Source organism: Uloborus diversus, unplaced genomic scaffold, assembly GCF_026930045.1.
Source record: "Uloborus diversus isolate 005 unplaced genomic scaffold, Udiv.v.3.1 scaffold_661, whole genome shotgun sequence".
NCBI lineage: Eukaryota > Metazoa > Arthropoda > Arachnida > Araneae > Uloboridae > Uloborus > Uloborus diversus.
Genome location: NW_026558859.1, coordinates 10,868 through 37,391, shown reverse-complemented (window position 1 = coordinate 37,391; position 26,524 = coordinate 10,868). Strand labels below are relative to the sequence as shown.

Genomic DNA, 26,524 nt, shown 5'->3' with positions numbered 1-26,524 from the left:
ATCAAAATAGGAAAGAAAGAAACTGACGAATCTGCATGTTGGCACGATAGAAAACAGGAAGAGAAAAAAAATGCTGTTGTCTTTTTAGTGATCAGAAGGATACCATATTACCAGTGGCGCACAGGAATTTTTTAAAGGGAGGGTCCAAGGTTGAAAGTCTCATTCCATTATTACGCCGTCAAACATATTGACTTGATTTTATCGATTCCCGAGAACAAAAAACAGTAAAAAATAAGCTAATGAATAAATATTAGCATTAAGTAAAGAAATAACCAGAAGTTAAATAATTTACGCTTTTATTTTTCTCATAATTAAAAAATGAATTCAAGTTCAAAGGATCTCAATTCAATTTGTAATCACAAAACTAAAAACATAGTTATTACTGTGTATTCATTTATAATCCCCATTCTTCTTCTCATAGGCTAAGTGCACATTATTTTAAAAAATCTCTTAACATGAGGGTTTTATTTTTCCACTTATTAAAACAGAAGTTATTGTTACCTTTGTTTTAAATTATTTCACGCACAAAATATAGAATCGTAATCAATCGGGGGAAAAAGCAAGACCTATGGGAGGGGTCCTGACCCCCTGGACCCTTGTGTGCGCCACTGATAAATACCCACTAAGGTTTTCATTTTTTATACACGTGTACTAAATAATTAGAATGAAATGACACCTCTCAGTAATGCTAAAAGCAGATTATTGCAGAGCTTAGTATTTTTGACAGTTGCATGCAGAATCAACGCTTGATTTAAATCTGAGAAAAGCCATGTTACTGCGTACAAAAGCCCTTTATCACGCTCTGAATGCAAATTGGGAATTTTACTGTTGTTTTTCTTGGATAAAAGCCTACTTCAATTCAAACTTTCGTCGATGTGCCTATTCATCAACATTTTAAGATAATTTCAATTCATTGAGCGTATTGTTAGAAGAATAAAAATTATATGTTCACAAATTTTACCAATGCATATAATAAAACGTAAGTAATTGAACTCTAATGGTTTAAATATACTTCGAAAGAATGAATAAAGTGTAAGAAAACGTACAGTGGTTTAAAATAGTCAGCAAGTGGTATTTAGGAATTTCCGTATCGTAAAAATTTGATTTCTTGATCTTGAGGCAAAGAATGTTTTTTCTTTCAGTTTGACACTCTCTGTTATTTAAACATTTTGTTCACATAGTAGGAAATTAATAAAACTCCTTATGAAAATAGAGTGGCGTTAAACAATATGAGTAGCACAGTATACAAATGGAAAACGTTATCTATCATGAAAGCGTCTCGAAAAATATTTACGTGTACCAACAACTACGCTATTGTAAAAAGATTGCCATCAATCATGAAACGAGAAAAAAGATTTTCCTAAAAAAAGGGAAGGAACATGGTTTTGTTAATATTTTCGAAAAAGATTTTCGTTTAGAGTTCAAAACTGTCATATGAGGGAAAAAAAAATGCATCGATTCAATGAATCAAATGTATGATCATGTTCAATCTCGAGAATTATAGGAAAAAATAGATTGCAAAAGACACAAAATTAAATAAGCATTATTCGAAAGGGGAGACAGTGAGGCACTCAATTTATGTGCCGAAGTAATTATCACTATGAGGAACTTTCTTGTTCCCAGTCTCATTTGCTGTACGCAAACGAGAAGACTTGTTTATCCAAAGTGGGGAAACAAAGTGCAAAAAGTGAGAAAAAATTATACATGAAATCAAATGAATTGATATCGTTCCATCTTGAGTATTGGAGGCAAACAAAATAATATGAAAATTCAAAAAAAAAAAAAAATGATCAAGGAAAAAGAGTACTGTGGCCCTAAATTACTGTGACAGTATCACCATACTGAACCTTCTTGTTCGCAGTCTCATTTCTTTTCATGCAGTCACGATGATTGACAAATTCGGATTGCAAAAATAAACTTTATGTAACATGAAAAGATTTCGGAAAATGCATTGTAAATCGTGAATAGAGTTCTTTGACTGTGAGCATGCGCAAATGATCAAGACGAAGGTTCAGCTAATGATACTTCTTGAAATATCGAGAATGTTGAGAATCGAGAAGTGCGAAAGAAGAGAAGATGAATATCGAGAGTGCTGCTGGCGTGATTGCTTTCTGGATTCTTTGAAAAAATACTTTCAATTAGTGTTTTAAAGATCCATGAAAAGATTTCGGAAAATGCATTGTAAATCGTGAATAGAGTTCTTTGACTGTGAGCATGCGCAAATGATCAAGACGAAGGTTCAGCTAATGATACTTCTTGAAATATCGAGAATGTTGAGAATCGAGAAGTGCGAAAGAAGAGAAGATGAATATCGAGAGTGCTGCTGGCGTGATTGCTTTCTGGATTCTTTGAAAAAATACTTTCAATTAGTGTTTTAAAGAGCCATTTGGGTGAAAAAAAGCATCACTTTATACTAGGGCTCGACCGATGGCAATTTTTGGCCGATGGGCCGATGCCGATTGTTGGCCGATTGTTCAAAGATGGCCGATGGCCGATTGTTTTTCTCAAAATGACCGATGGCCGATGTCGATGGCCGATGGCAAAAAAAAAAAAAAAAAATCGAAACATTAAAAATTACCGTCGGTTCAACGGGAATCTATAACAAAATCACAAAAATCGGTTTCGCCATCTCATATTTGTTTCCAAGTAGGTCTCCAATTCGGCAATGTATCCCCAAATGATCAGTCTCAGATGCAATAAAGTTTTGCATTGAAATAAGTAATTGATCGCCACAAAAAATGAGTAAATAGGCCTTTTAGAACACCCGATTGAAAACAAAAAGGGAATAGAACAACTGGAACGTACGCAGACCTCACATACGAAATTTTAACCTTCTACAGGTTACCATTTTTGAGTTATAACTTATGAGAGATACTTACGCACATCCAGCCGCAAAAAACAACTCAATAATTAACTTGTATGTACCTGAATGCAGTATTAAAAATTCTTTCAGGGATGACTAAAATATATATTCATGCTGAAATTCAAGTAAGGGTCAAAGGGTCAGCTCACCCCCTGTGAGAAGAATGTCATTATGATTATTATTAAACTTCAATTTTTTACATCCGAAAAAATAGTACATGGAATCAATGTCAACATTTTTTTTTTTTTTTTTGGCTCGGTTCTGTAAGGTAGTTCTTTTTAGCGCGTCATAATTCAAAGAATTGACTGGATTTGTTTACTGAGGTATTGCTATTTTGATTTCTTTGTTCATTTTCAAAAGCGCAAATTTCTCTAATGAGCTTAACTTTTTCCCCAGTTCTCCTCCCCCTCAAACCACATGTTGTGCGTGTCATGTGTGCCTTTTCCTACTATTTATAGATGTTATCTCATATAATCAAAGCTTATGCTGACATGACCAGCATATCTGCCGAAAGAAATGTGACTTTTGATGAAAGTTTGAGGGAATATGATCCATGGCTCAGGCTGTGGCATTGAAAATTTAGGGGGAGGGGAGGTAATTTGAATGGGTTTTGACTTGGGGGGGAGGGGAGTGCTTCGTAGCATATGAGGCGGTACACTCTCCTGCATGGAATGATGGGCAACCCTGATTAACTGCTACTTTTTTACGTAGGAATAATAACGATATCCATTGAAACTTGACCACCCTTACAAAAGTTTCTGGATCCGCCCCTGTTGATGTACTAAATCATACTTGCTGATGACAGTATCACCGTACTGAGCTTTCATGTTCGCAGTCTCATTTCTTTTTCATGCAGTCACGATGATTGACAAATTCGCATTGCAAAAATAAACTTTATGTAACCTGAAAAGAGTTTGGAAAATGCATTGTAAATTGTGAATAGAGTTCTTTGATTGTGAGCATGCGCAAATGATCAAGACGAAAGTTCAACTGATGATACTTCTTGTACTAGCGAGAATTATTTTGATATGAAGTGCTGCAGGCGTCATTGCTTTGTTGATTCTTTGAAAAAATACTTCCACTTGAGGTTTTAAATAGCTATCTGGCCGAAAAGCATCATTTTATACATGAAATTGATTGAATCAAATATGATTCTGTTCCACCTTGAGTATTGGAGGAAAACAAAATAATATGAAAATTTCAAAAACATTGATCGTAGAAAAAAGGTTGTGAGGTACTAAATTACTTGCTGATGGCTGTATCACCACACTCAACTTTCCTTGTTCGCAGTCTCATTTCTTTTTCACGCAGTTGCGAAGATAGACAAATTCGCTTTGCAAAAATCGACTTTATGTAACATCAAAAGAGTTCGGAAAATGCATTGTAAATTTTGAATAGAGTTCTTTGATTGCGAGCCTGCGCAAATGATCAAGACGAAAATAAAAGTAATGATAATTATTGAAATATGTACAATCTTTAAAGGAGAAGCATTTTGATACGAGGTGCTGACTTTGCTGATTCTTCGAAAAAATACTTTCACCTGTGGCTCTAAAGTCACAGGGGAGGAAAAAATGCATGAAATTGTGTATGTATATATATATATATTATATATATATATATATATATATATATATATATATATATATTGGATTAATCAAATGTGATCCCTTTCCATTTTGAGTATAGGAGGAACACAAAATAATATGAAAATTTAAAAAAACAATTATCTGGGAAAAAGATAGATACTGGCTGATGAGAGTATTACCATAGTGAACTTTCTTGTTCGCAGTCTCCTTCTTTCCTTTTTTTTCACACAATTATAATGACTGATAAATTGATATTGTAAATAAAAAAAATAATAAAAAGAAAAACCTTTATCTAAAATGAAACATTAAAGAGTTCGAAAAAACCATTGTGAATTAAGAGAGTAGATCCATGGTCGCGCCGTCCTTATGTGCGAGGTCGTGAGGCGCACTACGGCGCCAGAGTCAAAACGGCGCCTTTCACTACCAATCAAAAATGTTCCAAATGGGGGGAATCTCTCCAACCAAAGAAGGAAAAAAAAGAACTTTTCATTATATCCAGTATCCAACAGGGCCCGCTCAGCCCAAAGTGATGCCCAGGCCCTGGCAAAATTTGGTGCCCCCTCTCACAGGAATATCTGCAATTTTTTTGTGTGGAAGTTTTCAAAAACGGGAAGAAATAAAGAAATTTACCCCCATTTTGGATGCTCCTAAAATTGTAGTGCACAGGTCCATGGACCTACCAGACCGTGAGTTCATCAGGCCCTGATTATATATCCTATGGTGGCGGAGAAATTACACTGCTCACTGAAACAAGCAATCCTCTCGCTGCCTATCTAAAATGAAAAATTATTGCCATGTTGTGTGTCTAAACATGCTTTTCAAGAGTGCAATCTTTTACACTGAAATCACGTGATGCTAGTTAATGCATACATCAGCATTTTTCTTCTTCGTGTGGAGGCGTGAATGCTGTTTAGGGTTAATAGTACACGAAGCTGAACATATGAGGCGCGAGAAATTTTCTATTCTTCATTTTGGATCTTGAGGAGAATATGTTGTACTATAATTTGTGCAATATGTCTCTTTGTGATTTTAAATTATTGCTCGCGGAAATTCGACTATTTCATTTTATCATACATAAAAATTATGGTAAGTGTATTTGCATATATTTTACTTGTGCGTAATATTTGTATATTGTAGACTACAATTTTGGCTAACTTTTTAGTTCCAAAAAGTAACGACTTGACCATAATTACTCGATTCCTCTCCCCCTCCTTTTTTTTTTAACTATTTGTGTGTCAGAAAAAGAGCTTTGGACAATGTATTTGTTTTAGATATCATATTCAATGCCTTCCGTATTTTAGAATTGTTAATATTTAAAATATTTTCTTTTTCCTAAACGCATTAGCATATCAGAGGAGCTACTGAACTCGAAATAAGTTCGAGATATGAAGTGAAACTGTAATCACACACGTGCACTGTAATCCAAAATTAAATACACACTTTTTTCAAAATCAATTAAATGACAAACGTATTTTTTTCTACGTCATATTGGTCTACAAAACGTCAATCCAGCTGTTAACTATATTTTCGCCGAACGCCACTGCATAAAGGCGTTCAAAAGACATTTGCACAACGGCGTTGATCAGGCTTGGCGCGGACCTGAGTAGAGCTCTTTGATCTTGGTTATGCGCAAATGATTAAGACAAAAGTTCAAGCAATGACAATTCTTGAAATATGTATATGAATCTTCAAACGAGAAGACTCACATTTTTTCCCATTATAAGATGCAGTAATTTACACAGATTCTTTAAACAAAATAACTTCTACACTCAAACGGTGTACTTATATTAAAACAGCATTGAAAAATATATCACCTAAATAATTTCAAAAACTTATCGAGGAACTCGAAAAAAGAAAAAAAAAATGCGTTTTCTTTTTAGAACGGATGTCACCGTCGAGTCACATAGATACAAGACCAACACAAAAAACGACAAAGAATGAATGGTCATTAGTAGGGATCCAGTTTATTGCCTGGCGAGGCCTGTGGCGAGGCAGAGGGGAAAAGCGGAGAAGCAGCCAAAGACCCTGGGGGAGAAGAGAAAGTGGTCCCTCAAAGTGGGGTGTGGGGGGGAAATGGGTGTGGTCTGGTGAAAGGCGTGTTTTTCGCAGTTTTTCTCAATTTTTCGAAAATAAGGCTTTACTCCGTGGAGAATATCAATAGAACAAATTGTCTCAGAAACAAACTCAAAATATGTTTTTAAAGAGAAATGTTCAGTCTCTTGCGCTCCTTTTTCCGTTTTTCCATATCATTTTTCAAACGTGTGAAAATAGTCGTTTAAAGTTTTAAAATGTTATTAAAAAAATTTCAAAATAACTACAGAAAAAATAAAAAAGAGCATCTCTAGTTCTAAGTCATAGCCATCGTTTAAAACAAACCGCATGAAAATATTCCAGTAATTTCTCGTGTTATGCTTTGTATAGGTAGCAGATTTTCCCGTAGAGAAAGCATTAGCGTCGAAAACCAAGATGGACGGTATAGAAGAGCCTTAAGAAGTTATGACACAATAAAGGTTACAAAACCGTAAGTTGTATAGCTTCCTCTAGCAGTTATACAAGACAAAACATGGCGTGGTATGGAGTGAAATAGGTTACCTATAAGCACTGGGACTAAATTGGGATTCATCGTTGAAGATAACATGTCTCCTGTCAGTCACAACCCAGCTAATCAAGTGCAGCGAAAATCCAATCCATCGCAACGGACGCTGGTTCCAGATACCAGCGTCTTTCAGTCTATTCAGGATTGTTTTTCTTGATACATTAGTTTCTTGCAAGGTGTTAAACGGAATGGAACTAATCAAGGGTGCCAGCATGCAAAATTTTAAAGGGGGCTCAGACATTTTCCCCATGGTTTAGCAGTATATTTTCCCCATAGAAACCGATTCCAGTACAGATTAGAGTTATTAAAATTTGATATTTTTAATCACTTATTCATCAGTTGCTGGAGAAGAAATGTTTTTACAATTTTGCAAAGAAAAAAGTACTAAAAGCAAGGAAGTTCTAATTTCAAAGGGGGGAACTTGAGCCCTCCTTGTCCCCCCCCATATGGGGGCCCTTGGAACTAATGGACCTTATTGATATGGTAATGGCCGCTCTTATGATGTGCGGTCTTCGCACTCATTTCTGTTTCTAAAATGAGTTAATCAACCGCAATGGCGTGATTCATTTATATTTTTACCCACACTAAGGTTCTACCATATCGCTCCAACTGAGGTGGTGACAGATACGCGAGTACAACCAACTGCTACTCTAATACCTACTGTACGTCCCTTTAAAAAGTCCAAAAATTGTTCGTGTGCCTCTAAAAGGTTGTCCTAGTCACAATAGAGTCCTTACAACTCGACAATTTCGTTTGAAGTGCCCTTTGACACAAGCTTACACACATTCAATTGTACCTATCTGCCCATCTTGTGTGCGCATAGCGCACTTACCCTTGCCTCACTGGCGATGAAATTTAAATCATCTCTTACCAAACTACATTCCTGCCTAGTTTGTTGGTTGCAGCTCAATTTATTCTTGGTGCACACTTTTTTTTTTGTTACAAAGTGTATTTCAACCTTTGAAGACAGTTCAGTTTTCGCTACATAATCACTCCCAACAATTCAGATTTTGAGCTCAAAATTTAAGTTTAAGTGCAAGCATTAGAAAACATTTAATGAAATTCAAAAATAGCGGTAAAAAATAGTTGCTTTAGTTTGTTGCTCTAAAGTCTAAAGCACCCTCTGTTTTCATTTTTTAAACTAGATCTTCAAAATTTATCTTCGAGAAAATACTGATAAGAAGAATAATTTTAGTGAAAACCACAAACCAATCTTTCCGTTTTTTATGATTGTTTGAAATTTTAGACCCTAAACTTTAACGGCCCCTATCTCCTTCAGAAGTTTGAGACCCTAATTTTTGCCACTATATTGTTTGTCAAGATGTGTACTATCCCTCCTTAAAGCTTTGCCCAAGAGTTCAGAAACACCCTGTATGTTAGGTAACCCTTTCAAATTAAGCTGTAATAAGAAAAACTTCTGAAACTGTTAACGATAGCTACTGTTCAGATAGAAAATGAAAATTCCATTTTTACGAAATACCATAGTTAAAATTAATCTAAACCTAACAGATTAAAACAAATATCAGTACATTTTTATGAATTTGTTTCGAATAAATACAAATCATGTTCCTTGTTTTAAATTATGCAAAGGGGGGGGGGGAGATGGAGGGGGGACAAAACAATTCAAATTGTTCACTTTCCATGAACCTGAATACTTGTTACATGATAAAACAGCATAACTACATAAAATTATAAAAGTAGGACAAGTAAGAAAATTTAATGGAAACATATACATACTTTGTAGAAGTAGTTCCAGAATTTGTGATATTAAATCTTTTCGCTCTCATTGCCAGTTTCTAATGAAAGGAAATAAATCATTGTAGTAAATAGTTTTAGTAATAGTTTGGTCATAAATAGTTTTAAAATCAAATGTGAAATGCAGCAGGTACCATGTTGCTTGATGGTATGAATATAAAGCATGATAAAATAATGCCTTCCAGGGGTTAAAAGTGACACAGTAAAAAAATTAACACAAATACAGCACACAAAAAGAATTTGAAAACCATTGATGTTTTATTTACATACCTAAAAGGTGTTCTATGCATGAACCCTTGGTTACAAGGTATACATCATTGTGATAACCCTTCTCGCCATACTCTACTATACATAGTACCATCAATGTTACTGACATGTTATTTATGTGTATTTCTTCTTGTAGGGTATGTAAAAAAGAGTTATGGTTTAACATAATTGCATGAATCAATTACACATGTTGTCAATAACATTCATAGAACAATGTTGAGTAGATAGTTGGACTATAGCAGGGACTCTCAGACTTTTTTAACTCACGGCATCCTTTGACGAATAACAATTTTCTTTAAAATGTATTGAATAGTTAGAGAACTTAATCTTAGTTTGAAAAGTAAGCTGAATGGATTCATCTATGAAATATATTATGCTTATAAATGTAAAGTAATAAATAATTATAAATTTAATAAAAATATTTGTAAAATCTGATTTAAATAAAAAAAATCCCGAACCCTGCTTAAAAATGATCGGAAATGTCTTCAATTTTTAGTTTCATTTATGGGGGGGGGGGGGGGGGGCTGTCATTTTAACAATCTTGAATTTTAAAACGGATGATTTCCTTCAATTAGTTATTTTTTAATGTTAGTTGTTGCTTTTAATTTAATTAAAATCCAAACAATTTTCTATTTGAATTTCTTTTAACATTATTTCATATGCATTTTTTAACAAACTAATTTCCAAGTGATCACTGATCAACTATGCAAAAAATTAATGAATTCAGAATTCAGCGTTTCTCAAATTTTTCAGTTGAGCGTCTACTGTAATTAAAATCTTTAATCAATCGACAGACAACAAAAAATTTTGCCAGAATGTATCAGAATATATTTCTTTAATGTTTAGATAAAAGGGTTGAGCTAAAATTGGGAAATTATCCAGGTTTTTGAGTGTAGTTTGAAAAACTTTTCTCTTGTGAAAAGGTCCAATCCTACAGCTTTAAATGTTCTTTTTTGGCCTAAAGCCAAAAGTGCTCATAGTTATTCATTTATTATTTAGTGTAAGTAAAATGCTATTAAAGCTTATTAGATTCTTAATGCTTCTTCCGCAATATTAACTATATTATGACGTACCTTATTTAAAAGTAAAACAATAAGGATGACAGGCTCTATGTACATATATTTATTTTATTTAAATGTAAATTAAACTTTTAGATTTAATATCAATTTTTTTTAAATTAATTTTGGTACAGATGTGATATACCCCCCCCCCCCCCCCATTTGGCGACATCCGATTTTTTGCACAAAATTGAAATTTTTTTCTCGCCAATGAGGCGATAATTTTTTAAGCATGGCATCCCTGGCGAAACTAACTTGTGTTTGGCAACCCAAAGGCGATATTAGATCTGTTCAAACTTGTTTACTTGGGTTGTTTACTCGGTTTTCACGCAGGAGAGATAGATACGTGTTGTTTCGTGCAATATACCTTACAGGAAAGCCTTATTTTGTGTTAGTTTAAATTCAGTAGTTGTGTTTTGAAGTAAAAAACACTAGAAAAATGCCAGTTTCTTCAAACTTGAACGTTAATTAAAAGTTAACTCCAACGTGGTGTGTATCTGTAACATGCCATTGTCATATGATGTATTGTTTTAGACTGAGTGTGAGGATTTATACCATATAAAAAGGTAAGTTCTTTATTTTAGAATTAAAAAAAAAAAAAAAAAAAAAAAAAACTCTCACTTCCGAAATTCTTTGTTTTTACAAATCCTTGAGGGGTTCTTGTAGTTTTTAACTTTATTTTTATTGTATGTAAATTAATTTTAAAAAATAGTACGGTTATTTTCTTCTAAAAGATAATTCTTATCGATGCCACGAATTATTTAGACATTCTATTAACGTACTTCCTTTAGGTAATGAATTTCTGAAAATAAGTTGACTCCAGCATTTTATAAAAAGATAAAGGTGTTATTTTATGTAAAATATAATAGGTATTTTGAAAGCATGTCTGGATAGCAAATAAATGTATGGTATTTTTGTATTGTTTATGTTTAGGATGTTCTGTTGAGACATTTCTACTTTTCATACATCGAAATTTGAGTAACTAAGCGCTTTTCGGTTGAAATAGTTATTGATTATTGGGGATGTTTTCCGCTTTAAACAACGCAATTTTAATCACTTTGCTCTTTTTTAGCAGAGTATGAGAAAAGTTTTTGTTCGATGAAATGCATGTTGGAAAATAGCTTTTATTTCTATTGGTACATATTTCATTGGTGAGCTGTTATAGTTATTTGTCAATTTAAGCATTTTAAATACTTTCTAGTAATTGTTGTTTGTGTACAAAAACTTTCTAGTTTCATGTATTTTTTGAAGCGTATATTCATGATTTTTTTTGTTGTGGTTTTATGTTGTTTTTATATATATGGTGTTCTGAAGTGCTTTGATCATGTTTTTATATCTGATTTTTTTTTGTTGGCCCTAAAAAAGCATCGCTAAGAACGTTGTATGACATATGTCGTCATACATCGTTTTCTTGGCGACGCTTTCTTGGCGCCAACAGGAAAAAGTCGCCAAGGGTGGGGTATATCACATCAGTTCCTTAATTTTAATTATTCTTAAATAATATGAAATGTAACACATCCTCTCTTTAATTTAACCTAGATTTCTAGAATATTATTTTGAATTGTAATTTAATGAAAATTCTGTTATGGTGGCATAATAACTTTTAATAAAAGTAAATAATAACATGGATTATCGATTAAGAGACAGGCTCCTCTAAATAAATTATATGTAGTCAAAAGATTTAAGATTTTTAAAAAAAACTTATGCCATTTAAATTTGTAAAAATATAATAAGGTATCTAATCCTTTTTTAAGTTTTAAATTCTAATTAATTTGTTTAAAAGTTTTTATGAAAATAATAAAATTTCACCTAAAATTATATAAAAACTTTTTAATTAAAATTAATTAATTTTAATAAAGTTAACTTGAAAGTTTAACCGCAACTGTTAAGTACTTCAATTCATTAGTTAATAAATTTTATAAGTAATAATATAATGTTTTAAAGATCTATAAATAATTGAATTTTTACTTATAATTTCTCTATTTTATGATAATATTGGGTATAATTGTTAGATGCTTTCATTTCTATAAAAATCGAATTTTTATGCGCAAAATCCATTTTAACATAAGATCAATGTTCTAAAATTTATTTTTCAATTATTTTTTTTAAGTTAAAAATGGCTTAAAAGGTTCAAGATATTTGGAAACAATTTTTCACAAGGTTGGAACTTTTTTTTTTCTGATGCAGTTTACATGAAAATAGGTCTGAAATGCAGGGGTTTTTTTTCTAGGCGAGTGAAAAATAATTTTTCACAAAAAAAAAAAAAAAAAAAAAGGAAGATTTTTCTGCTATGGCTTTTTTTAAAAAAATGGTAAATTTAATACAACCAATGTTTTTTCATTTGATATGTCACAATTTTTGGCAGCGATCCAAAATTCTGCAATTTTAGTGGTTGGCGATTTTATGGCCTTAACTATAAGTAATTATATTAAATAAAAAATTTTAAAAATGGGAACAAAACATTCAACACGTTTAAATTGCACTTTAGTTTTCTTCAAAAAACAATTTTGCTTAAAATTGGGTAACTTCAGGTGTGGCCCTTATGACGAGTGTGGGATATACTCCCAAAAATATGCTAATCCAGAAGTCTTAAGAGTCACAAATATTGGTATGAGCTTGTAACACAGCTGAGTTATTACAGATGTTTTGCAAATACTTCGAAGTCATGAGGGTAAAGGTGTGTTCTAAAGCTGCTCTAATTTTGACACTGTGTGATATCAAGTGTTCCATACTTGTTGCTAAATGAAACCTCAGAGAGCACAGTCTTTTGTTGCCAGATGGGGACTACTTGGAGACCAGGCATAGAAAACTGGTGAAGAACGGCTCAAAACATCTGCAAGAACATGTTGCAGAATTCCACTGTGTGGGAACATAAATGATGTTTGTACATGACATGAATGGTGTTCATACTGATACTTATGACTCCTATGACTTCAAGGTAACTAACTGTATAACAAACATTCAACTATACGTAAGATAATGTTTGAAATAAAAGGGATGTATGTCCACTTCCTGACCATTTTATACATTTTAAAAGCATACAATACTACAATACTTAATTTTTATAACTAACATAATCAACAATATTTTGATAAAGGATTTAAAATATATATATATATTTATAATAAAGGATAAAAGCATGGTGTGTTCAAAACTGTAACAAGCATAGCAATTTCACTATTTACATGGTGGAATATAGAGAACTGTGAAAAAGAAGATTGCAGGTAAAAGAGAGATGACTATATATACACTGCTCAAAAAAATTAGAGGAGCAAGTAAAAAAAGTGAAGTAAACCATACATTTCAATTTCTGTACTGATTTCCTCTTTCTGGTCAAGAATGTTGATCTGCATATGAAGTTTCATTTTCTTTCTATTATTCCTCAAACTATGGATGCTTTAATTTTCGGTTAGCTATCAAAGAACATATTTGCACAGGGGCGGCAAATGGGGGGGGAGGGGGCAGTTGCACCCCCAAATTTCTCACTAAGAACAATAAAAAATAGGTAAATTTAGTTTAGATAACAGAAAATAATTTGCTGCATTTTCAGAGCAGAAAAAACTGAGAATAATTGTTTGCCTTAACTAAAGAAATAAACTCTTCATATGGGTTAAATGTTTCAAAATTGTGTATTCTATGTTATGATGGTGCATATTGTATGAGATGCCGGTAGTGTTGAGACTCCGAAATTTTTACGCGCAAACTCCATGTTATTTTACATAAATTTTTATGCTCATATTATAACTTAATGTTTAGCTGGTAAGTGTTCATTGATGCCTTGTACTAGAAACATATTTTAGCAACTCGATGCATTATATGCTTTCATGGAAACTTTTTGTAAAGATATTCTATTTTTGAAAAACATCTCACATGAAAAATATACTTTCACATCCACAAATATATCTTGAGGCTCTTTACTTGACAATCTCTGAGCGACACAAGATGGTATTCAAGAGTTGAATCTATAAAAGCCCTCTGGAAGAATTACTGGAAAACGACCTTTTTATTGATAGAAAATCCGAAGTCATTTTAATATGTATGACTTTGTTAGAATTTTTATTTATTTTATTTATACAGCAGAATGTTTTCTGAACAATGCTACTATCATAAAAAGTTCAATCTGCTGATCTTAACTCTTGGATTGACAATTAAAACTTTTAGTAATTTTCGCATTAATGCATACTTGAACCAAGTGTGGAACTTTGGGAGAGAACTTTCCATAGCAGTTTTTACTGTATGCCAATGTAGAAGAGGTGACAAAATCCAAATGAAATTTTAGCCAAAACATTAAGTTAATATTTTGAAGAAAATGATCAATTCAGTTTCTCAAGAAATTGAGACAGGATTTGATGAGATATCTTTATCATTGGTCTTAAGTTCAATATTATGTAGCTCGGTTATAGAAAACGGGAAAGAAAATATCACATGTATAAGTAATAGCATGAGGGAAGAGGAATTGATTTTGTGAATTGTGACTATATTTTTCAATGACGCAAAATAAATACTAATTTAAAATGCTTTCTTGGATATTTTAAAGAGAGGAATCTGAAGGAAATGTGTTTTTTGACATAACTTTCTTGCTTCCATTGTTTTTTGACCGTTTCAATCAAGTCAGTCATTTGAAAGATGACTTTTGTGATTAAATTGAAAATCCAACGTCAATAAAGCACAAATTAACATGAAAATACATCATATAGCTCTTGCAAGGATATGATGGAGCCTCTTCATCACTGCAAAAAACTCAGCACAAAACCAGAAAGTTGTGAGAGAACTGAATGCCAAACAATTTTGACTTTTGTATGTCAGCAGGTTAGAGAGGGCAATGAGATAAGCAAGACCTTCATCTTTAGCTGTACTGGCAATAAAGCAAAACACTGGGTATTGATTATAGTTACAAAATTTTCTGTTTTTCCTCGACTCCAAAAATAGCAGATTAAGACTTTACTAAAAAATAAAAACTAGATGTTTTGTGAGATAACTTATTACAAAATAAATTTAAAGCTTCGGCCGTAAAAATTTTAGTTGTTCTTAACAAATCTAATTATTCTTAACATTAAAACCATTTTATAATCACTTCTTGTTAACCAATATGCAGTTTATACCATACTATTCATGTTCGAGAAACTCGACTCCTCAAACGAAATGCTGAAATGCCGCCCCTGTATTTGCATTATGTTGGTTCATGGCCACTCTTGATTCGCTTTCGCTTACAGGCTGTGACAATCACTGAAATTCATGGCAACAAAGAGGGTGCTACAGGCAATCCCTTTCTTACAATCAAAATGTCCATTGATTGGTGGATACACAGGGTTAGGATCAGCGTCTCTTACAAACAAAATGGGCTACATGTCATTGATTGGTGGATACACAGGACTGGGTTCAGCGTCTTTTGGGGTCAAAATGGGTGACATATGAAGTTTCACATATTTCGAGATTTTCAAGAGCAGATCATCTTAAGATACTAGTTATATCAGTTTAACATAGAAAAATCATAAATTGTCTAGGCCCCTAAAGCGTACGGGAATCAAGTGCGGCCGTGGTTGGTTATGAACACAGGCTCCCCTTATTCTTTGTTGAGTGTCCTTTAATTAACAATAATTTGAAAAAAACAGAATGCAAAAAAGACAATAATATAGCTTAAAACTGAAAAAGTTTACTTACTTCTGCTTGAGACATAACTTTAGTACTTGTTTTAGGAGATACTTCAGTTTCAATTTTAGGTTCTACTTTTTCTACAGGTTCACTTTCTGGATATAAATCGGCATATGAAATGTGAGTTCGATTTAAATGAAGTTTTTTCCCTGCACTGGCTTTCTCAGCAGCTGCATCCGCATTTGGATTTTGCACAATTATTCGCTTTTTCAATGGTTTGGAGAGTGAGACAGAATTTGTACTTGCAAGTCCTACAGAATTATCTTTCACCTTTGCTGACACGTCTTTTGTTGAAGTTTCATATGTAGCTAACTCATCATACAATGCATGATCTAATTCAGAATTTTCTTCAGAACTTAAAACTTGATTTTCATCATAGCTTATATGAACATTATCAAATGGTTCAAATACTGTTAGGGGAGCAAAAAAAAAAGCATTCAATTAGTTTTACATATCAATGATATTCACTCATGATTGTAATATTTCAAATAATTGTTAACAATAATATACAAGGAATAAGAGAAAACATAATGATTTTGTTACCAAGTCCACATAAGGTTCTTTTCTATATTAATATTTTAAACAGAGAGCAGATTTTTATATGTTTATATGTTCGAGGTAATCTCTGGAACCATTGCAACTATTTGAAAAATTCTTTCACTAAATGAAAGGTGCATTGTTACTGAGTGACATAGGTTATAAATTATGCATATGCAGTGAAGTACCGTTTATACGTTTCTGAAGGGAATGTATGAAAAAAAGAGTACAAATGAAAAAAACGTATAGCAAGATACATTGATATGTGCGTAACCATATGTATTTATACTAATTTTTTAAAGCAATAGTTTGTCTTCACTACCAGTTTATGTTTCGTATGGTTTTGTTCTTATATAAGTAAAAACAAAAAACAATTGTCTCGCATTTGCAAAGACAGAATGGTTGAAGGTACTCACAAAGTCGAATGCTGAGGGATGGAAACAAAGGAGACGGAAAAAACGATAAAGCTTTGCACGTATTTGAGGCTGCAGAAGATAGGGTATGTAGCATTCCATTAGCCTTGGGCATTGAAAACCAATTAGAGTCACAGAATGTTTTTGCTTTTAAATTATTTAAATGAAACATAACTGAGATTTGTTTCGGGCAAATTAGTTTTTTAATTCAAGTAGCGCAGATAGACAATAATAATCTGTATTTCTTAAAGTTGTAATTTTACATGTATTTTGGGCTATTCTTTCAGATTTCCTAATCATATGAAAATTGAAACGGAAAATATATAATAAGAAGTTCACTTAAGTATATTTAGTTTTTAAAACTCTTAAGTAAAAGAATAATTGCATATAATTACCATAAATTCAAAGTTAAGAGTTAAAACCATATGAACAAAGAACATTCAATGGGTAAGAATTTGACACAGCAGGGAGGAAAAAATTAAACTTAATTTTAGAAATATTCCTTCTTGATGACCGCATTTGAGGATTTAAAATGAAATCATTAGGTAATAGCTTACAAATATCCTATCAGAAAGAAATTGAAAAAAAAAAGAAAAAGTAAGTAAAGGCAGTTGAAAATAAGTTTTCAAAAGAAAACGAGTCCAAGAAGATGAAAGGTATCCCCGAATTGAGAAAGATTCACCTCTTGGTAGAATATACCATATTCATCTTATATTAGCAAATCAGAATTTTGTCACTTTAAGAACATATTTTTAGAACATTTTCGTGGTTCATCTTCTTCCCAAAGTTTTTCGACAGTTCTTGGGCAGGTCCTGCGTAAACCTATCAAACATCAGGTGTAGAACTCGGTCTTATAGAGGATGACAAACCTTGGAAACAAACCTTATTTGATGCATGCAACTTTCCGACTTCGCTCCTAATCTCAGAGAATTCTTCGCAACAATTTTAACACTTATGTCAACTTTTAGATCACACTGCTTTACGGCAAACATTTTAAAAAAGACCTCCGTGACGATACATTGCAAGTAGAGCGTCAGCAGAAAAACTATGATTGTTGGTTAATGTCAAACGATATAACCAACTATATGTTGGTTATAAACCAACGTCTAATTTAAATAAAAGGCAAAATTTGTCAATGAAGCAAAACTCAAAAGGTTAATTTTGTTTGCCATCGCCACATGAAGAATCAGCAAAAACAATTCCATAAAAACAAAGTTGGTACAGGACTGCAACCTACTGAATGAGTACATTTCGAATCATGAACACAATTTAGCCATTGATCAGCGACTTGCCTATGACGCAATAATTAATAATGTTGAAAACAGGAAACACAAATTAATGTTTTTCAGCATGCCCGGTTGAACTGGAAAAACTTAATAAATTCAACCTTAGATAAAAATTGATCAACAGGCAGACTGTCTTTTGTGATGGTTTTTTACAGAATTGCCAGGACTTTATTAGTGGTGAAAAATCTGATACTCCCACATTTAAACTACTTTGAATATTTCCTCCAGAAAGAAAAATGGGCAATTAGGATAACTTCTTTAAGAGGGTGTTTCAAAGTGTAGGACTAATGTTCGATGAGGCACCGTTCGGATATAGAACCCAAAAAAGACCTAAAAGGTTCAGACAAATTATGATAGGTGTCACCTTCGTGTTTGATGGTGACTTTCATCAAACTCTTCCTGCGGTACTCTTGAGAAACCCGTGCAGATATACTTCAAACCTGATTAAAGTTGCATCCTTTTAGGTGCTTTATACAATCTCTATCTTAAGAACAACTATAAGATCCCGTTTAGGCAGGGTTGGCAAAAACCTGGTTTTTTTTAAAAAAGCCCATGGACCCAGGGTTTTTTGGTTTTTTTTAAATAAAACCCAACTAAAGCTGGGTTTTTTAAAAGAAATGTGGGTTTTTTTGTCTTTTTTTAGGGAAAATGTAGGGTACTTGTAGCATATTGTAGTGTAAGTAAATGAACAAAGCACAAAAATTGTCTTGGGGTAAAAAAAGCTGGAAAACTAGTTAAAATTCAGCGTTTTCTGAAGAAGAGTATGAAAGACGACGAAACCCAAGAATGGTGAAGTTTCAGATTTTTAGTTTCCATGATTACCAACAGTTAAGGCAAAATTACTTCTTGAGTGATAAAATCTATTGTTCGTTTTTAATTACTACTTTTTTTTTTTGCATTTTACTTTATTGTATTTCATTTTTTATGCAAAAATACTGTAGAACCTCAAGTAGTTTAAATCCCTATTTACTGAATTCCAGCTTAATCAAGACATTTCTTTGAATTTTATGTTGCCTGTTTTTCTATTTCTGTGTACAGATTAAGAAATATTAAACTTTTTTGTAAGATAATGAAAATACAGTACATCCTATTCTGTTTTCTGTCCGACCATTTGTAAAACCAGTTAATTTCTAAAAAAAAATATAACTTGTTAATTCGAAATTTGTGACGTGTCGGGTTGCAGAAAATAATTCACATGAAAGCCTTTTAGCTAGAGTAGTTTCCTCTGTACAATCTACAAATATCGAGAAAACCAGACGTGACAGGACTTAGTCAAGATAATTTGAGTTATTTATTGACCAGTTAAAGATAAAAGTTAAATATATATCTTTTAAATCTTTGAAGTATTTATAATGCCGTTAAGAGTTAAGAAATACTATTAAAGTTCAAAATTCATTTTTTATGTCCATTGTCTGTGGTGAAGAACAAATAAAATAGAAGTTTAAATTGTAAAAGTATTTAAATTAATTACTTTTTTAAAAAACTTCTCAAAAAATTAAAAAAAACCCAAAAGTGGGCTAAATAATGGGTTTTTTTTTAAATGGGTTTTTTAAAACCCATTGGGTCCAACCCAATTGGGTCCAATCCGGCCAACCCTGCGTTTAGGAGATGGTGGTAAGACTTTCTTGAGTCTTTTACTGCAAGTAAGTAATGGGAAAATGCCTGGAAAAGGAACCTTATCAAAAAAGATGAGTTGGAATATTATCTTTAAATGATTTGATCCTCAATGTTTATCTTGAAACCAAGAAATTTTGTCAAAAATGACTACTTCAATGTGGGAGAGGGCTATTGTTTTTGCCAACAACGCTGAGCATCCTCTACATAAATTCCTTTATTCCCTTAACTCCTCGGCACTTCTCTTCATACTTTTAAAATTAAAAGCAATGTTCCAATAATTTTATCGCTTATATTTAATTTGCCTAATCTTTGGAATGGGGAATTGGACCCCAATTAAAATCACTACGGAACAATATGATTTAGAGTATTCTTCTTTCAGCACCAGTGACAGTTCATTGGACTCATATTCCTTGCATTCACATGGTCTCTGCATATTTATTTTTCCAACTTAAGTGATAACAATTTCAGATGAAAATTTCTTCACCATCATCAAATCTGAAGTTTAAACGCACAACTATTTGTAGTACAACGTTACATACGGGAAGATTGCACTGTTCAGTGGGAAGTATATGTTGGTCTCTCTTGATCATGAAATGAGTTAAATCAATTTGTTTCAAAACGTCACAAAAACAAAACAAAAAATATTGTTCACCATAAAATTTAAAATGCTTATGGGTGCAAAGCATGGGACTAAAGCAAATGGTTGAGTCATCTGATCTGTTTTATCTATGAAATGTTTACAATGTTTCATCCCTTAACAATTACGGCACAAAGTAAATTTCTAATCACACATTTGTTTGGAACAATTAAAAGGGTACTTTTATCCTACCAACATAACAAAATGAAGTTTGTTTAAGCCATTTCATATGAGTTTGCTTTTGCAACAGTTCTTTGTTTCTTTTTTTACTGCTTCTATTTTTAAAATATATTTGAGCACTTCCACCAGTAACTGGCTGACAATTGTTAGAGAAAAACTGTATTTTGCAACATTCAACGCAAAAATATACATTTTGCAAACGATCTTTTCTTCTGGATTATTGTATTTTTTAACCTGAAATTAATGGTATAATTGAATTCTTGAAATACATTTTGGATGATTAAAAAAAAAAATATCAAAAGAATGGTAACTGACTGACATGGAACTTTTTAAATGTCAGTCAGTTACCGTGGTCCTTTAACAACTTTTTAAAAATCAACCAAAATGTATTTCGAGAATTCAATTAGACCATTAAATTCAGCTAAAAAAATTCAATTATCCAGGAGAGAAAGATCGTTTGCACAACGTATATTTTGTGTTGAATATTACAAAATACTTACTGTTTTTGCTCTAAAAATGTCAGTCAGTTCCCTGTGGAATTGCCCATTCACAATTTTACTTTTTTTGTAGCATTATTGCATTTAATGTATTTAAATGAATTTAACTTTTGATGCACTTAATCGTTCTGAAAATTTACGTGCAGTTAAACCTTTCTTAAGTGTCACGTTTTGTTGAAGTGAAAATCGGTCATTAAGGATCTTTTAATGGAGGCTGCTTTAAATTAATCATGTCATTAAACATTTTTTATTAAGCTACAAAAGCAAAGAAATAATATATGTTGCCAAAACTTGAATGGCTAATCATTTTTCTTTCTTTTTTTGCCAAACAAAATGGATGTTTATTATTAAGTGTTCTAAATTAATTTTTATTTTGTAAAATGAATGTGAAAAAGCTGCTAGATCAATCATGCAGTTTTTTTTTTTTTTTTTTTTTTTTCAATAGTACAGAAAAATGTTAAATGCCTTAGTAAAGTTAAGAGATGGCAAGAATCCAATTAGAAATGTGATAACTTAACCAAAATCACATGTACACTCATAAATCTCCTTGAGGATATTTTAAGAAAAGAGTCAATATGATAGAGCTTGCAATGGGAATAGTCATAGTCCTCCAAAAAAACTCCACAGCATTTTTATGATTGTATCCACATTCAATAGCAAAGTAATAAATGTGTTTTTTATATTCTTTTTCTTTATTTATTAATTTTCTCAAGGAAGAAAATGCAATTGTTTCAAGGGAGGGCATCTGGAGTTGTCCTTTAATGGAGGGCAAGTTAGCATTTTATAGGAAAAAAATCAGTTTCATCAAATTTTAGTCATTTAAAAGAGGTGGCAGGTTGAAGAAGTTTCACTATCTATGGATTTATATATTCAGTTTCCTTGAATTTCCAGAAGTTAGCAGCTGACCCTTTGAGAAAGAATCACTTTATGATGAAAATATAAAAAAAAAAAAAAAAGGAAGCAAAATACTAATTTCTGGGAAAGGTAGATACAGGAGAAAAGTTAAATAGAAACAAAGGAGTGGAGCAGTCCACTCTAGATTTAGATATGGGGCGCAAGGCAGGTAAGATTCCCGGCTGAAAGTATAAGCAGAGAACTTGCTCTTGCCGTCTTGCTTTAGAATGAACTCTGCGAGAAATGAAAAGAATTTTCAAAAGACATCTTTAAATATTTCAACTGTCTACAAGCTAAAAAACAGCTTGGGAAAAAAATCACATAAAAAAAAAAGTTAAAACATAGAAATTACCTTCTGTTTTGGCAGCAGGGTCAACTGAAAAAGAAAAAGCAGATAAACATATAATATGTATCATGGTTCTGATGACATAAAATATAAAATTAAGCACTAAATGACAACCAGCAACAGGATCAGGGCTTAGCTAGGCTGGAAGGCAATTTATCAATCTCTAATGAAGATTATAGTGCTGGCTGGCACTGCACCTGGCAGCCTGCTTGTAATCCTTTTTTGCTTTCCAACTTCCATTCCCAGGTATCCCACAGCCCATCTAAATCATGCCACATATCCTGAGTGACAGGATTTAGAAAAGAAAAAAGCATTTGGAACCAATGGGTCCGAAGAAAATCATTTCATTTACTGAATGCAATGATCTGCTGGATAAACCTCCTTCCAAGCTTTCCCCATTTTCTTAATTCTCCTCTCTACTTCTCAGAATGTCAGAGCATTTCCGGAGACTTCATTATTGTCCTTTCTTCCTCCCCCTCTACTTCTGAGAATAACCAGGGGCATTACTCTGGATCTCTCTAGAATGAAGCCGGTAGAGAGAAAACCAGTTTTTTCTCCCGCGTGACGTCACTACTCGTGAGCTAGAATTTTGCACTACGCTCTAAAGCACGTTTACGCGTCGGTACCTTGTTTGACTAGCGTGTAGTTCTAGACTGGTAAAAAAGCCGGTGAGTTCGCCTTTTCGGTAGAGAGAATTGTTTGTTTACGCTGATTTCTCGCTTTGACTGACTCGCTTTTGATGAAAATTATTAAGGAAAGTACTCTGCGCCATGATTTTAAAAGCTTTTTTAAAACTTGAACTTCAGTCTATAATTCCAAATAGTCAGTTATTTATAATTGACTTTTAACCCACAATAATTTTTCTTTAGCTTTATATAACAAATATAAACAAATAGCTAAATAAAAATACTATCAAATTCAAACCTTAATGGAAATAAAAGTGGGTACCTTTTAAGCACTTTTACCACCTAAGTTATGTAATTGTAAATAGATTGAAAGCCACTGTTGTTCGTCTATAAAGTAGTTTAATAAATATATCCTGACTTAAGCTACAAATTTAAAACTGATAACATTAATTGACTCTTAGAAAAACGGTGCATTCAAAAACGGTAGTAATATTAAAAATATAATTTATCTTTTGCAAGGATTTCACTTTTTTTTTAAACACCTCCTGCAGCGTTTAGTTTTTCAACTAATTGTGCCTAGTTTCTCTGTCGATCTAATGCTTAATATTTTGCAGTTAATTTATTCGCATTTAAGTAGTGGTTGTTTTCCATTTCTGACTATAATAACTTTAAACTGATGTTTCTTGATTCCCATGTCCGTAATTAAGCAGCGGGTTTTAGGGTTCCAGCCCCCTGAAAAAATTTCAAAACAAAGCAAAAATATGGTTTTTATAAAACTGTTTTGCTGAAAACTTCTTTTTATTGTTTTATTTATTATTATTATTATTTTTTAAATTCCATTTAAAAAAATAAAAATATTTTTTAACGATACAAACTAAGTGCTTTTTCTGCAGTCTTTATTTTTATTATTATCATTGTGAATATCATTTCTTTTAAAAACATTAGTTCTCTTCAGATTTGAATACCTGACGCTAACAAAAACGTCAAAGCTTTTTTAATTTACAAGAGCCAAACTCTACATTTTACATTTTTTAAAAGTGTCAAACAGTATGAATTTAAGAAATATCAGTTTGAGTGCGTATACAGGAGTACACGAATCTATTTCATTTCTCCCCCCCCCCCCCTTTTTTGAGTTTTTAAATAGACATCGAACATTTAATGGGGGTGGTTACATAATTTTTTTTTCATTTCATGGAAAAGTCCCCTTTTATATTTGCTTATACTGGTACCCTTACCCTCATTTAAATAACACATTGTAACAAAAACCAATATAATATGCGAACAAAATCAAATTTTATAAGTCTAGTATAGGTTTCACGAGAAATGCGTTGGTAAAACCCTCCCTGATACAAAAATCTGGTGACGGCATTGTTGATTCTGACATTTCTTTCAGTCCCTTTTTATGATAAAAGTGTAGCTGATTCACTGGGAGAGGTGATATACGAACATTTTTTGAAGGGGCCCCCGGAAGTTGAAAAGTGCCTCCCCTCCCCCTCGTCCTTACACTGTTTCACTAACAAGTTTTCATGACTTTACTTTTTAGATGATTTTGAAGATCCCCTTAAGACCGATTAATATACTACATAAATATTATTATTCACAGGCTTATTCACCCCCTGTTCAAAATATATTTTTGAACAGGGGCGTAAAATATCTTCAACATTTCGAAAAAATTAAATGCTAAACCCTGGATACTTTCGCCGAGATGCTATAAAATGAGTGGTTTTAATAAAGAACATTGTTTTAATGATTATAACATAAGGGCATGGTTATTAAATAGGCTTGCTAGACTCCCGGTTTGCCCGGGACGGTTCCGGTTTTCAAACAAAATTCCGGCATTCCGGTCGGTTTACTTCACGTCCTGATAAAAGATAAATTTGTTTATAAATCACCAAAAGTTTAAAAATAATTGAGTGTGAAGGATTATTTAGAAAGATTACTTTATCATTTGTAACATTGACTTATAAAATTAGAGCCGGATTAGTTTGTGAAAATTTTTACAACATGATGTAAACCAAAAAAGTCTTATAAAATGAAAAGTATATCTAAATAATGTTCAATTTTTTATTTCTCATTCAAAGTGTTTTTCTAGCTCAAATAAATTGCAAATATTTACATCTCGGAAATGAAATGTTCAAAGTTTATCTGCTTATGTCATTTTTTATTACATCTGTTTTATGTTCATAGTTAGTAACCATTTATTCATAGCACTGAGAATAAAATGCCGTACACTCCGAAAATCATCCACAGGTGTGTACCCTTTTGAATACTTGACACGGGGGGGGTGGGACCATCCATTTTCGGTGTCCCGGTTGAACATTTCAGAAATCTGGAAAGATTATTATTAAATAAACTCATACCTCATTTGAGTTTTTTTAAATTAGTTTATATTTAAACTATAAAATATTATGAAATTGTAAAAATCATAAGCTGTATAACATATAAGCTTAACTGAAGAATTCAGAAACTATTTGTTTGCAAATTTCAAAGCAGTTGCTGATTTGTTCTTAAAGCCATGATACAGTTGAGATATTTTGATACTACATACCGTTTGCAATAACATTATGGTTTTTTCCAAGAAATTACCATGTGATTTCTTTCATTTTGCTTTTTTATAAGCTGAGAAATAAATCAAGCATTTCGCAAATAGCTTCGGATTAATATGGCTCTTCTAGGTACTTCTACACATAATTTTTAAAAATGTAAATTTTTGATCCCATCAACAAAAAATTACTGGACAAACCGCGATGTTACCTTTCCTTGAGTTCGCAAACGGTGAATTATGTATTTTATTATTCCTAACGACTCTAGGATTACTTCTTCAGCAAAGAAAAATGCTTTCATGCGAATATGCTTTGTTTAGTGTGCCTCTTTGTAAAAAACTAAAAAAATGTTGCATGTCACAAAGGAGTCAACTAAAAAATAGTAAATGAAAAATTAATTTATCCCTGTGTAAGGGGTTATGCCCCCCCCCCCCCCCGCTTTCTTACTAAAATGCGCCTTTGTGATTCACCCATTACAGAGAAATAAAGTCGAGTTAAACTAATAAAACACGTGTAACTGTTTGGATAAACGCTAGTGAGGTGAGATATGGAGTCATTTGATTGGTCAATCGTTTCCCCGTCTCGAGTTGCAGAGCGAAGGGGAGAAATTCCTCACTAGAAGGTTTGAGCGTAGCACGAAATGTGGCAACCGACTATTTTCTCACCGATCCTCCCTTGTCGTGAGGGAGAAATAGACGTCACTTGAAGTTCTAGAGACATCCAGAGTAACGCTCCAGGTACGTTTCTTTTGCTAACGGGCATTGCTGAGACAAAAGTTTAAAAGTTTACAGTCAGGCCTCTATATAAGGTCACTTTTCTAAGGTTGCGACTCATTGAATAGGAATTCTATATTATGGATGATTATAGAATATCTCGTCAGGTCTTAAATAGCGTATTCGCTTATAAGGGTACATTTGTTGACTTTCTTTGGTGATTTCAGTGCCACAGAATTGATTCCGAGTAATTTTTTTTCGGTACACGATCTTGTATCGGCGAAAAGTCATTGCTCATATTAACGTATAAAGTTCCGAGAATGCAGTACAATGCGAGTATAACTACAATATTACTAAGAAGAGTGACACAAATAGAGGTGCACAGCGCATAAATGTCACAAAATATATTTTACGAGCCATACGAGAGCTTCAGAAATTAAAAAATAAATAAATAAATA

At 32.5% G+C, this 26,524-nt stretch overlaps 1 protein-coding gene across 1 annotated transcript in view; it reads right to left on the bottom strand.

Moving 5' to 3' along the window:
• The window catches only part of LOC129233725 (uncharacterized), a 45,415-nt gene extending 19,300 nt beyond the window's left edge, over positions 1-26,115 (bottom strand). Inside the window, exons 1-4 of the mRNA XM_054867702.1 lie at positions 26,019-26,115; positions 22,191-22,214; positions 15,787-16,187; positions 8,783-8,841 (exon numbers count right to left, since the gene is read on the bottom strand). Coding sequence (XP_054723677.1) covers positions 8,783-8,841; positions 15,787-16,187; positions 22,191-22,214; positions 26,019-26,115 — 581 coding nt within the window. The remainder of the gene's footprint in view (positions 1-8,782; positions 8,842-15,786; positions 16,188-22,190; positions 22,215-26,018) is intronic.
• Between the last annotated feature and the right edge of the window lie 409 nt (positions 26,116-26,524).